The 14,265-nt window shown below is 36.7% G+C and overlaps 1 protein-coding gene across 2 annotated transcripts; it reads right to left on the bottom strand.

Moving 5' to 3' along the window:
• Positions 1-3,882: 3,882 nt before the first annotated feature.
• LOC134755426 (uncharacterized) lies at positions 3,883-5,966 on the bottom strand. 2 transcript variants are annotated; one of them, XM_063691979.1, is made up of 3 exons: positions 5,770-5,966; positions 5,162-5,436; positions 4,421-4,605 (listed from the first exon to the last, which is right to left on the bottom strand). In XM_063691979.1, exons 1-3 carry the CDS (start codon positions 5,789-5,791, stop codon positions 4,600-4,602), a joined length of 303 nt encoding a protein of 100 aa, XP_063548049.1. In that variant the 5' UTR covers positions 5,792-5,966; the 3' UTR covers positions 4,421-4,599. The 2 variants fall into 2 exon arrangements, with proteins under 2 accessions (XP_063548048.1, XP_063548049.1); XM_063691978.1 differs by having other exon boundaries at positions 3,883-5,436; positions 5,770-5,956.
• Between the last annotated feature and the right edge of the window lie 8,299 nt (positions 5,967-14,265).

The following is a 14,265-nucleotide window of genomic DNA, read 5'->3' as shown; positions in this document are numbered from 1 at the left end:
AATAATATATTAAAACACAAATAAACAATCAAAGGGGCTAATCTATCTTAAAACGGTGCTGTATAAACAGCACGCATTAACAGAGGAAAAGTTTCAGACGTTAGACCAAACTCGCCTACATATACTCCCATCTCTAATATAAGAGCCGCGTATTAATGCCCGTTAAAGGATTGGGTGCCGGTGCAGAGTACAAAGTTATCTTGTTGTTCCGCGATACATATTTAGTTGTACATCTAGGTATTTAATATGACTTACTAGCTTAACAAATAAAAAAAACCAGCGGCGAAGTGCGTGTCAGACCACGCATAATGTCTTCAGGGCTTTGTAAATTATATAAAACTAAAAAAATTAAATATCCCGGCACTAACGTCATTTTATTAAGAAATAATGATTTTATAAAAATTTGTTCAGAATGTTAAGCGAATAAGATCGTACCCTTTTTAACTCCTCGTTCCCTTATGGCACTTATGGGCTATCTACTTATATTTCTACTGCTGTATCAAAACAAAACCAGTCGGTAAATCTCATCTACTGTAAAAATAGACTCACAGTCAGCAACCTGATACTAGAGTAAGTGTACTAGTGAATAAACCATTAAAAAATATTTTTATAAAAAAAACTACTGTTCAAGTGCGAGTCTAACTCGCGAACCAAGGATCCCGTACAAATTTGCACCCACTTCAATTTTTATATATACTTGATGATATGGACATTTCAACAAAAAATACATGCAAAGACAATTAAATTCCAAAAGTTGTTTAGAATTCATTTTTGTTCTATAAAAAAAACAATATAGAGATATAATCAATACAATATAGAGATATAGTCGCATGGCACTTGCAGCAAAGAACCCGCGTGTCATCGGTCCGACTTATTATGAGCGATTACCTGCAGAAATAAGGACGGAAGCATCCGATACAACATTCAAGCGTCGATTGAGAAACTTTCTACTAGACAACCCATTATATTCAATAAGTGAATTTTTTGACATAACTGTATAATTTATAATCGCATACCATTTTTGACATTTTCCTTGTTTATTATTATTACTATTTGATGATCCTTCTCAGGGGAAATTTTTCATATAATGTATAATTAATGAAATTAATATTGGATTGTTTTTGCTATTATTTAAATTTATTTCTGACGATCACAGTGTAGATTCTTATAAATTGACATTAATGTAATTTGTACTGTAATCATATGTTGTGAAATAAATATATCTAATCTAATCTAATCTAATTATATTTTTTTTAAACTGTCAATGCCTTCTTTGTAACTAGGTAGACCAAATTTCAAAGAATATCAGCAAAATTTACTGGAACCGGACGAATTGATAACTGAATAAACCAACATTATGTTCGAATCCATATTTTGGGAGGATACCTACAAGTCAAAACATACATATGTAGTTATACAAAAAAAAATGCTACGTTATACTTTAATACGACTATCACGAAATTTGATATAACAAAATATGTATGTGGTGGTGTGTGGACACCTAGAGGTGTCGTGTGATATTGTAGGTCTAATTATATAATTAGTGAATTACGACGGTTCATTCACTTGCATCAGAGGATTTAAGTTATACTAATATTAAAATAACTATTTATTAGCAAATGATATTTAATTATGACCTATTAGTAAATGTATACATTTCTTGTGGCTTATAAAAACTATACACCATGGTTTAAGATGTACGAAACAAGTAAGTACATTGGTACATTAATCTCAGAGTGGCTTGCTTGTCTTCTTAGCTATTACCGGTCCATACAATTATATCACATCTTTAGCAAGTCCACTTTACACTTTATTTGCTCTACCTTATTTACTTTACCTAAACATAAATGTTGCTAAATAAATAAAATACAGCCCTGGCAAAAACATTGAAAACCTTCCTTTAGTTAGAGAAAAGGTGTGATTCACTAGTAGATACGGGTCGTTCACTAGCACACTTACCCCATCCTAGATGTTTCGACATGTAGTCTACGCCAGCAAGCCAAGCGCTTGCTTAATTAATTTATCTGTTAATGTTAGCTGTTTAGAGAATTACACACCGGGACGCATTGTTTTCTTGCGGGACGAGCTATTGACGGGCGCCGCCGCACAAACAACGCCACCAGCAGGCTACGGAATCCGCAGTTAACTAGATCTTTGAGCGCATTTAGGACTTCGGTTTGATCGTGTTTGCTCGCTGCTCACTAGTTAGACTGCGAATAACGGATAGCTTCTTTGTATTTCAATTCGAAACTTTACTAACTAGCTGCCGGTGACTGATTAACAACTTCAGGGTTCCGAATAACATGCTCTAATTATGACTAACTTTATTAATAGGTTCATTTTAGTGACTGTAGTTGTAAAAGTGCTTGATAGTATATCTCTTAGATACATATATAATTAACTTCCAGGAATACAGTCAGCATCGATAGTAGTGGATGAAACAACGCGCCAAAAGTATTTACCACCCGAAAATACCTTTCCAAATAGATATACTTATATGTATCCCTACAGTTTGCGGTCAAAAATATCTGTCACAATCTAATTGTTCTACTTAGTACCTAGGTTTAAGAGAATGGTAGATACATTTGACTCATAGTCTTTTTTTTTATACCACGTCGGTGGCAATCAAGCATACGGCCCGCCTGATGGTAAGCAGTTACCGTAGCCTATGGACGCCTGCAACACCAGATATATTACACGCGCGTTGCCGACCCTTTAAAAACCTGTACACTCCTTTTTTAAAGAACCCCATACTGTAGCCCCTCGGGAAAACCTCGGCAGGGAGCTCATTCCACAGCCGAAGCGTACGCGGGAGGAAATTCCTCTTAAACCGCACAGTACGCGACCATTTAGGTGCTAGGGTGTGAGGATGAACACCCTGCCGATGGCGAGCGGTGCGGTGATAGAAAGCGGCCGTTGGCATCATGTCAAACGAGCACAGCCCATTGTACAAGCGGTAGAACACGCATAAGGAGGCGAAGTCTCTCCTTAGACTTAAAGGTTCAATACAACTAGATCTGTAGTCTGATCCGCTATTTGATGCTGACTGTACCAATCAAGACACATTTTCTTATAGCTATAGCCCAACAAATGCCAAATAAATATATGCAAAACCAACAAATTCTGGTAAGCAATCAGAGAATCAGCAAAATCTTTAAATTTTAAATAATTAAGTATTTAGGTAAACAATTTATTTTATCTATCAATGTTTTGTTATTGTAAATTTCACCCTTTGTGTACTTTTATCTTCCTTTCAAATTTACTTAACTCAATTTTGATTAAACAGCCTTAGGCCAAGCAATAAGAAGGTATAGAGGGAAATGCTAGGAAGAGGAACACAATTTTTGACTTCGTAGCTTTGTTTGGACTAGGTAGGAGATGAACATATCAAAAGTCCCCGACCGTAACCCTGGTGCTGGGGGGGAGAGAGGGGTTTGAAGGTTCAATTTTTCGGTTTTTCGATTATATCTCGGTAACTATGCATCTGAGCGACATGTACCTGTGTAAATAATGAAATTTTGATAGCCATGAGCCACTCATATTATAAAAAGAGTTAGGATGGTGATAGATACAAGAAATTGTTTGTCACGTGGCTACTTTCTGGTACCACGGTGTTAGCTTCAATATGATTAGGTTTAGGTGTATTTAGGTAAATACTTTTATTGAAATTAAGTATGTGGGGTAGATTAAAACTCCGGGCTTTTTCTATGGTTATTGTTTCTTTTTATTTAACGAGCAGAAGGCAACAAAATGAGGTGATACTCTTGGTCAAGTGGTTTAATCTCGTGGCATCCCGGCAGCCTTGTGATTAGCCAGGATAAAGATGACATCATCGGGTGCCAGGAGGCCAAAATGTAGGTATGAAATATATGGGGTGTTCACGAATTCCAAGACATAGGGCTGTCTTTTACAGAATTCTCGCAAGCGGTTTTAGGATTACTCGCCGACGATAGACAGGCACAGGAAAGATATATTTGGATTTTTTTCTCATTCTGCTTAACAAATGCACATCTCGATTCAATTTTGCAATATTTGCCAATTTAAGTAGCAGCAAACGCCTTTGCAACATCTTTGGTTCTATTAACGAAGCTTCATTCAGTAAAAGCGGTGGTAAAGGCGGTATGATGTTTTTCCTCAATATTTCGTTTTCCACATTTCCTCGTCTTGAATTTAAAAAAAGTGGTGTAGTACTGTGACTTACTGATACGGCACTTTGATTTGTCAAGGTTTTTTCAAAATTTGGTTGGCCTACATCAGAACCACCAGCTCTTAACACATCAGCCTCAATGTGCGGTTTGTCATGCAGCTCAGGCAATTTGGGGTCTTTATTTGATACTCGTAAATTAAGAGATTCATCCTTCTTATCGAGAGTTTTATTCAGTATCTCTTGAAATTTATTAATTTTTTCATACAATTTGCCAAATTCTGTCTGCAGTTTTAAATTATCCTCGGCATGCCTTAGCAGTTGTGGTGGAATATTAAATTGATTTTTGTTTAGAATTGCACCTGCAATTGGAGGCCTGCCTTTAGATGCCTGTGTTTTCATATGAGTGAATCCGTTAATTTTTGATATGTCTGTGATATTACCCGAGACATTTCTTAAACCTGAAAAAAATGGAAGATATGTAATAGTCATATTTTTTCCTTTCATTTTGGGCTTATATGATGGCTTTGGTTTTGGCGTTGTAGTGTGCAAACGAATCGTTACTGGAGGATTTGGAGATTCAGGTGGTTTTTCGTCTTCAATTTCAAAAACTATTTCCTCCTTAAGAACAACTCCTAAACTATGATCCGTCGGGTTATGTATAGTAGGAGGTATTGGTACATTTTCACTTAAACTGCGTTTAGGTGGTAGATCTTCAAATCTTTCTTTATAATTAAACCATGGTAGTTTATTACTATCTTCTAATGATGCCAAATTATATTGTGGCTCAGTTCTTTCATACATATTTCCGTTATTGTTAAAACTTGGTTTTAAATTACTATCAGGTAAATACTCAAGTATATTATTGTCGTCATGGCCAAAAGAAGGAAGTGGCGTTTTATTTCCACCATCTATATTGCCATCTTTGGCATGTTCTAAAGACTTATTCAAAGGAAAATTGCTTACGTAAACGATTTTAGAACTTTTATTATTTAAATAATTTTCAGGTGAATTTACACTTGCACCTGCACTGTCCGCATTTTGAACTGCTCTTGTGGTTAATACCTGCCACATTTGTTTATCAGTTGATGGTTCTTGTTCATGTTTTGGTTTCTGATTTTGTTTCTTGGTTGTTTCTCTGGTTGGAGCTGGTGAATCATTTCCCTCAGTTCTTGCAATTAGTTGTTCTATCATTTCATTGATATTTTCTATAGGATTTTTCCCTCGTACGGTGTTATTCTCCACAGACACGCAATTTTTTATGTTTGCAATCACGATCAGCGCGATGACAACTGAAAGTTACAGTAAAACATATAGTTATTCATAACCCGACGATTAAGGGTTCCATTTTTGCTATTTCGGCAACGAAATCTTAGAGCACGTCAGCCTATTTATTTGTTAAATGTATTATCTGAGAGTATAGCGCCTAATTTATATCCCTAGCCCTAGAAATATAAAGGTAAGCTTTTGGTTATTATGTGGGAAATATTATACTAACACAGGGATAGCGTGGGAATGTACTTATAAAATAATCAATAAAAGAAAACAAATAACTACAGTATGCAGTATATAGTATACGTACGGATTATCAAATAAAATAAAGTATACTGATTCAAGCTACTTACACACAGTTGGCTCCATGGCCATCGATTTCGGGTGGCTCGCGCGAATCGCACTTTATATTGCCTCAATTATTCTCGGCTCCTGATTAATTTGTGTTATCGCTTTAATTCCAACTTCATTAACTTTCATTTGCTATAAACACTACTAATGCGCCTGACAGAACTAATTGCTATTTTACCGTTTACAGAGTGATTACGTATTTTATATTAGCTATTATGGTGCGATTGCAATGTGACAAATATTAAAACAAATAAACTAGGCACAGTCAGTATCAATAGTAGCCGCTGAAACAATGCACTAAGAATATCTGTCACCCTGGAATACTTCTTCAAAATAGGGATATATCTTTACGGTCGCGTTTAAAATTATCTGTCACAATATAATAAGACATATATGTATGTTTTTTAAGCAATTAGAGAAAGGTTTTCCTGAGCGATTCGCTCCTAATAGGAGCAACGTATCCCAATTATTATCTTCATTTTGCTGCCTTTTCCCTACTTACACATAATACATACCTGCCTTTTACTGTGTATGATGGTTAAGGTCTAAAATTAAATAGGTACGAGTTTTCTCTAGAAAAATTCATTAAAAAAAGTACCGTAAAATGTACCTAGGTACTTTGCTCCAAAAGTCGAAATTTAATTTAATTTTGAAGTAGATTAGATTAGATATTTATTCTCATAATATGAAATTACATTATAAATTATGCTAGACTAATCTACATGAATTTATATTATGACGTCATGACTAGGTATTTACATAACATTATTTAATAAATTAATAGTATTAATTTTTATTTTAATATTATGTAGTATGGTGATATTTTAAGTAGCTATAGACCATCACTACTATCATGTTGTAACACTTAAATGAGGTCGTGATATAGTTTTCATACATAAAAACTTGGAGCACAATTACCCAGTAGTAAAGTAGGCACATTTTAACTGTACCTACTAATTGTTTGTAATCACAAGTCAAAATCAAGCCTATAGCTATCCACGGTCATACATATGATTCGTATTGGTGAATACCAATCCTTCTCCAATTCACACATACCGGTACTATTTGTGTTTGTTAATCTGGTCCAAATAAGAGTCTACGAGGGCCGCCTTTTAAGGCTTGTCGTTTGCAAATTTCTCACAATTATTAAAAAAAAACTACCATCGTATCAAACTATTTCAAGTAAACCTTTTAACAGCCGTAGACTGATATATAAGACAAACAAAATAGGGCTCATTTCGCCGCGGTCTGATAAATAAGACGAAAATTCGTTTAACTTCGGCGACACGAGCATGCTCGACGAAAAATTCTATGGCGGTTATAAGTTTAAGAATTCAAAATCAAATAAACGAATTATAATTGACCGAACTGTTTTACTACAGGGCATTTCTCAGAGGTGACGTTCGGTGCCGATTTTTTTTTCTTAACTTTATAAGATTATACATAGATTATACATAGACATATGATGTTAAAATTAACAATTAGGCTTAAAATTTAAATTTTTTCTTAACTTTATAAGATTATACATAGACATATGATGTTAAAATTAACAATTAGGCTTAAAATTTAAAAAAAAAATTGGTGGTGAAGGCCTCCATATAGACGTTCGCGAGTATGTTCCAATATATATGTACTACATGGAATGTTTTACTAGTTGTCCAGGTGTATCAGATGCTGATGGATATGTGTGATTTAATTCAGATTTCTTAAGCAATAAATTCACGTGTTTATGCCCCCGTACACGTAAAAATGCCACCTCTGAGAAATGACCTACAGCGTAGATTCAAAGTTGACAAGTCAGTTGTGAAAATGGAAATTTCTGAGGAAAATTTTCGTGCGATAATTTTCTATAACTTTAAATGAGGTTTAACGTGACTTCAGTGCTTTAAAGAGCTGACTACTTTCATTGACAAAGCATCGTGCCTTCTGACTGTAACGCTGGTATTTGGAATTTTAACGCGATTGCTCTAGTCTCAGTGACAGACTAGGAACCCAGGAAAACCCAGGAAAACATTGAGGCTGTACAGCTGATCGTCGAAGACCGCCATGTGGTATACCGTGAGGTAGAAGCTTCTATAGGCATTTCAGGGACAACGATTTAAAAATCTTACATGAAGTAAAAAAAAAACCAGGTCCTATTAGATTTTACAAACGACACAACTTAAAAGGCACCCCTCATAATCCGATGTCTCATAATAAAATGGTTTTAAGTTAATTACCTAATTTAATTACCTACTTAAGGTAAACGTCAATCAACAATATATGACTCCCTGCTATCACCTCTATTGATAAAGTAAACTTGATATCTACTGGGACAGTGACTTTACCTTAAATACCTTATTACGTTTCATTATACCCATACCTACCTATATTTATTATTTACACAAGCAATTATTATTAGGGTAACGCTAAGTTCAGAATAGATATTTAAAGTTTGTTAGTTAACGATACCGCGACTTTAAATCTTAGCAGTAAATCTATACTTTGGTTTGTAACGACTGATAAAAGATATAATAAACCTTAAGTTTTACCAGCTGCATTCAACATTGAAACCCAATAACATTTTTAATTTACGCAATAGCAATTTACAAGTGAGTGGACATTGAAAAAAGCAATCTTGGGTGCCGTTAAGTTGGCTGCTGCGGCGGCGGCATCAAGTAAACAGCTCGCTCCTGCCGCATTTCAATCGCTGAGGTATTTGTGTTTTATTGGAGATAGTCGGAGCGTGCAGCGCAGCCGGAACCACGGACGAAACCTTTGTTTTATTGACTCGCTTTATGGACTCGTCAATAGAGTGAGCTATTAATAGAATATAGTGTTTAATTTGAACATTTTAGACGTTTTTATGGTTCTATAGTAAATTAAATAGAAACCCTTATATTTTCGCCTTATCCGTATGTCTGTCTGTCTGTCGCTTTAACATTTATGGTGTAGGGGAACTGTTCCAAACGAATGGACGACTTCAAAAACCATTTTTGATTTCGTAAATATTTTCGGAAATAATAGCAATGCAAGGAAAATAGTGTCACCTTCCGTGTTACCTCTGAACCATGAGTACAAAAATATGAAAAAATCATGAAAGCAAAGAGGATATAATAAGATAGAGCGGTACTGTCATAGTAAATTTTGTAACCACAGTAAATTCACTGCCATCTATCGACACACTTTAAAACTAAAAATGAAGATTTATAAAAATACGATAAAATGTATTTAAATATGGATAAATGATTTGTTTTATTTGCATTAATTATTTTTATGATTTTGATCCATGCTCTTTCACTGATATGCGTTAAAATTGTTAAATAACAAACAAAACCGTCAACGCCCTCTATATGAGAGTAGGCCAAAGGTAGTGGCGCCATCTGATCGAGAATCAAATTTTCGTGATTTTCGAGGCACGTTTTTTCCTCAGACTGTATTTATCTATTACGGAGTTATATCTATCTTTGATGAAAGTAAAGCTTTATAAAACTTTTAATTAAAACTTACCGTATTTTTTAGGGTTCCGTACCTCAAAAGGAAAAAAAAACGGAACACACAGTCCGTCTGTCACAGCCTCTTTGCTCCGAAACTACTGGACCAATTAAATTAAAATTTGGCACACATACGAGTCTGTGACCCAAAGACGGACATGTAACGTCTACAAATAAATTTGAAACCTAGGGACCACTTTTAATGAGAAAATTAAAAAACAATATTTTGCAAACTATATCACTATATCGTATCATAGCTCAAATGAAAGGGCTTATTGTGAGAATCTCAAATATTTACATAACAGATAAACAGTTTAGAAGTTATTTAAGAAAATATGCATAAATTGACCATTCCCCCCGTTTATCCCCGAAACTACTGGGTCTAAAATTTTGAAAAAAAAAATACACAAAATAGTTCTTTACTTACCTAAAGATGTCAGGAATACCTATTAAGAAGATACAGTCAAGCGTGAGTCGGACTTAAGAACAAAAATGTTAGGCTGTTTTAGGGACACAGCCGCAATGCGAGTGCAAGTGCGAGTCGGACCCTAAAAAGCGAGTCCGAATCGCACTTGACGGTTTTTTTTTTTATTTGCCGCCTTTTTGTACTGCCAAAATTGGTTTGCGAGTCGAAAGTATTAATCATATAATACGACGAGACGACGACGACGATATGGCTATGGATATGGATATGGAAATGGTGATATGACGAGAGAAACTTGTAAGTTGTAAGTCATACTAGACGTCTCTAATTATAGGACCAACTAATTACGTTCTTTATCAAGTCTGTTTAGCTTTGCATCACGTTTTGCCGTCTACATTTTCTGTTTGATACTTATATAATCTATAAAGCACAATTTACGTATATCGATTGCCATATATTGTGTGGTTACGAATGCTTGAAATATATTTAGGGTGTCTTGTATAGATACTTCACCATCCTATTCATTACTCGTTCTAGTTATTTGTTAGTATCCGCCAGCGCATTGAATGGAAAATGTTTGTTAACAGTGTTAACCGTCCACAGAATATTCGCGAGGGTCACGTTGACACGTGGTTATTTGTCTACGCGCACGTTGGAATAATTGAGGTGTACATTTTCACTTTGTTCCATTTCCATTTGATTAAAATGGTTGTACCTCACTTGTACACAACCTATTCGGGGTTTACTAAACGATTTGAACGGTTCGCCGGGCTGTGCAACAGCCGCTGACTTTTTGTGCCGTTTGTATAAATTTTATAAAATCTGTTAGTTATCATAACTTCTAGGACAAAATACAGCGTAGACTTTCAATCTCTGTACTTTTGAGTAAAAATTATATCTACGTCTGTTACTCAGTCAGATCAGCAGCACAAAAGTTAAGCCTAGTCACTTTTTTTACTTGGTCAAATGGTCATTCAGTCCTACTGATTCTGATCATAACAAGATCGAAACTTTAACGAATTGTAAAATATAGTTGGACACACCAAATTGTCTGTAAATAAGAACAAAAAAACTATACTCAATCTTTTCTTTTGGGTCCTAGTACTAGTGTAAGACAAAGATAGTATGATAGTATGTTTGAACTGAGGCAGACCTTTGAAAAACTACTACTAAACTAGATCCGAATCGGCCTATATTGTATATGTATGTACTAATATTTTTTGCTGTGGAGCTTTAACAAGTAAGTACGAACTAGGCAAAAATACAAGTTACATATTACATTACGTTACGTATCTGGTTCGTCATGCGAATTTCAACATAGTTTTTTAATAAACTCATGTGCTCGGATTAAGAGGTCACAGCTTAAACCAAGCACGAATGAAGTGGAATCTCATAGTTTGGCCGCAACGACGAAATGCATACATCCTATTGTGTTAGGAGTTACGAGTACCTACCTACAGCCTACAGCTCGCTCTCGTACAATCAAACACCACTTTGTGGAACCACCATTTTACGGAATTGACTAACTTATTGTATTAAATTTCATCTAGATCATAAAAAAGTATACAATAACTAACATTACTTTACCATGCTCTATGTTAGGTAGTTGGAGTGATGATTAAAAATTAAATTTTCTTTCCCACATACGAGTATGTAGGTACATGCGATACCACTTCCTAAGTAAAAATTGATTTAAATTCTTTAGTAATGTATTTTTTTCTAGATGTGTCCCTACCGAGGTCTTTTCGAGGAACTACAATTAATTATGGGATCCTTAAAATAACTCCTTTTTTGAAGAACCCTGTAACTAAGATACATACAGTGCAGGTTTTACACGGTTGGCAACGTGTATTCCGTCAACGTCTAGAGTTGCAGGCGAGGCGTCCAAAACGTCGACGCGTCGTATGCTTGTTTGCCAATGTGGTATAAATAAAAAGAGCAAATTCCTAATTTAAAAGTGGATTCTACAAAATGCAGCCATATTTTATACGATTTAGTTTAACGTTCAATGTTTTATAAAGGTTAGTTACAGTTTACAGTGCAGTTTTAAATATATTAGCTACTAGGTCCCGCGGGTCGTCGGGTACATTTTATGGGTGTGTAGTAAAATTTTATCGTGTAACAGTAAAGAAGCAATCAGTCTGGTGGATATTGGCCTGCGGCATCCGTAAACACGTGCATTTTTATGCCCGTGCGCAGTTACCACGATTATAGGACGCGCGATGTGCATTGCAATAAGCATCTGGTTCGTTTTAAATCTTTAGTGTAATTGCTAGAATATTTATTTTCTTGGCTGAAAAGGAAGGAAGAGTGGCGTACGCATATAGATAGGTATGGACTAGCTGGTATTATAGCCATAAATGACGCCAATAAATAAAAAGTTTAAAAATTGTGTATTATCTGCATAACTCCATAATCCTGCACTTTTTAAGAACAACCATGATCCAAAATCATTTAGCTACATAAAAGCAGTAAAATTCTCTCCTAATCTACTTTTTTATTTTATTCATATTTCTATTCAAGGAGCAATAGGTATTTTTAATGGGTTTTAGCGGTCTTTCGACATGTAGCGGCGGACGTATTTTGTCGGGTCATGATACAATACAATATAATTGTTTGTAATAACAGTTTTTTTTTTATTGGGAAACAAACAGCTTACAATAATACAGGATATAGATATTATGACTAATACATGAGCCAAAACAGTTTCCACTAATGGAATAAAACATAAATGCTCAAAGGGAACTAGAGTAAAAATACATTATAACATAACATTTCAATCGTTCTAGGAAACAGAGAAAAAGAAAAAAAGAAAAATAAGAGTACATCAATACAACATCATGCGTCTGCAACAAAATTTGAAAAGTAATAAAATAATAAACAATAAAATTTGAAAATTTAAGAATTTAACAAAAAATAACTAAACGTCATTCTTTAACAAAGAAACAAATTTGCCAAGCTTCGTACTGAATAGCCACATAGGTCTACCTTCGTTTGTAGTGCGTGGAATATTTCATTTTCCCAATACCAAAATACGTGACGATTGCACCATAGGTACATTCTTATACGTGCCCTAGAGACAATAAAATTTACAATGAAATCACTTCGCATGCACGCAGAACTATATAAACAAGCGTCATCATCCTTCGTGTATTGTCAGGGGTGGTGGGACATGACAAACATATTAGTATAGCGGGTAAACCCTGAGCAAACCGCGCGGAGCCGTGCGTGTCGGGGCCGGGGCGCACGGGATCTCGCCGCGCCGCTGCACGCTGCCCTGAGATCAGATCGCACTGCGTTTGTTGTCATTTCGGCTGCACTGTTTAAACACTAGAATACATAACGATTTTATCTGTTTTCATGAGAAATAGGTCATCGGTGATATGTTTTAGTATTCCGTCCATCCAAACAGTGCACGCAATATAAAAATGATCACTTCAACTAACTAAATTTTCAGCTCCTAAAAGTCATATCGTTAGGTATTATATTATAAAGTCATATTTTTTCTTGAATATATATATTTTTACTTAAACATTTAAGCTGGTCAGGGAGATCGGGCGCCGGTTGAGGGACAGAGGCTGTGACCCCCAGGCCGGATCTTACCTTTTTTTTTTGTTAGGAGGGAAAAATGCATTACGCATACCACCCGGGTGCGGGGGGTGTCCCGAGTGGTTATGTGGGACTCCCGTCTAGGCTAATGAGGCCCACGGTGTACCCACTAAAAAAAACCCATATGCCGCCTCGCCGCCCTATTGGTGGGGTTACGGGAACGCTTACGTACTCATCCGCGACCCCACCGGCGGCAGCCGCCCATGAGCGGCTCCTTCGCGAATGCCCGAATGCCCTTCACGCTAGGCGCGCCAGATGGTACGACGCGCCTTCCTCCTCGGCTTCCGTTCTGCATTGTAGCGGACCCCCCCGAGCCCGCCACAAGCAAGCCACGGGCGCCAGAAATTTCCCCGGCGCCCGGCGACAGATCAGGTCTGTGGTTCTGCCGCAAAACCACAACTCGGCTACAGAGGACAGGGAGAACGGCACATCGTAACACCGACACTCCTCTTCCTCTGCAGCCCCACCAACGCCGCTACAGCGGAACGGCCCCGCCAAGTTCGCAGGGGATAGGGAGAGTGGCGCATCGAAATACCATCACTCTTCCCCTGCGATCCCACCTCGGCCGCCGAGGATAGGGAGAACGGCTTACCGCAATACCGATACTCCTCTTCCCCGACGGTCCACCTTTAGTAAGCAAGCCCACTTGACCGTCCTCCTCGGGCCAGCCCGCGCCTCAAACAGGCCGGCCCTGGTTGCCTCTTCGCTTCACCGTGGGTGACCAAGCCACAGTTACTAAGCGCCTCCATCACGACAAGGTGAGCAACCCGCGGGGGGAGGCTAGTCAAAGTCAAAGTCAATATATTCTTTATTCAAATAGGCCTGGATCTTACCTGGTCCAACAAATATGCTTAGCCATTCAGCGTGGCAACGCAGCTGGCATATTTGGAACATTTGGGCAAGGTAGGGAGCAGTCCGGGACTTAAAAGGTATTTTTTGACGGGGACTAGTTTGTTATTATTAGGTTTTTATTTAGGCTGTTTGACTTAATA

Source organism: Cydia strobilella, chromosome 2 (genome assembly GCF_947568885.1).
Source record: "Cydia strobilella chromosome 2, ilCydStro3.1, whole genome shotgun sequence".
In the NCBI taxonomy this organism is placed as follows: domain Eukaryota; kingdom Metazoa; phylum Arthropoda; class Insecta; order Lepidoptera; family Tortricidae; genus Cydia; species Cydia strobilella.
This window is presented reverse-complemented; position numbering and strand designations above follow the sequence as displayed.

Bases quoted from the DNA above. Each gene is read 5' to 3' on its own strand.
- LOC134755426 (XM_063691978.1), bottom strand. From the start codon at position 5,791: ATGGCCATGGAGCCAACTGTGT. The intron at 5,437-5,769 runs GTAAGTAGCTTG...TGTAACTTTCAG, and splicing joins GGCCATGGAGCCAACTGTGT to TTGTCATCGCGCTGATCGTG.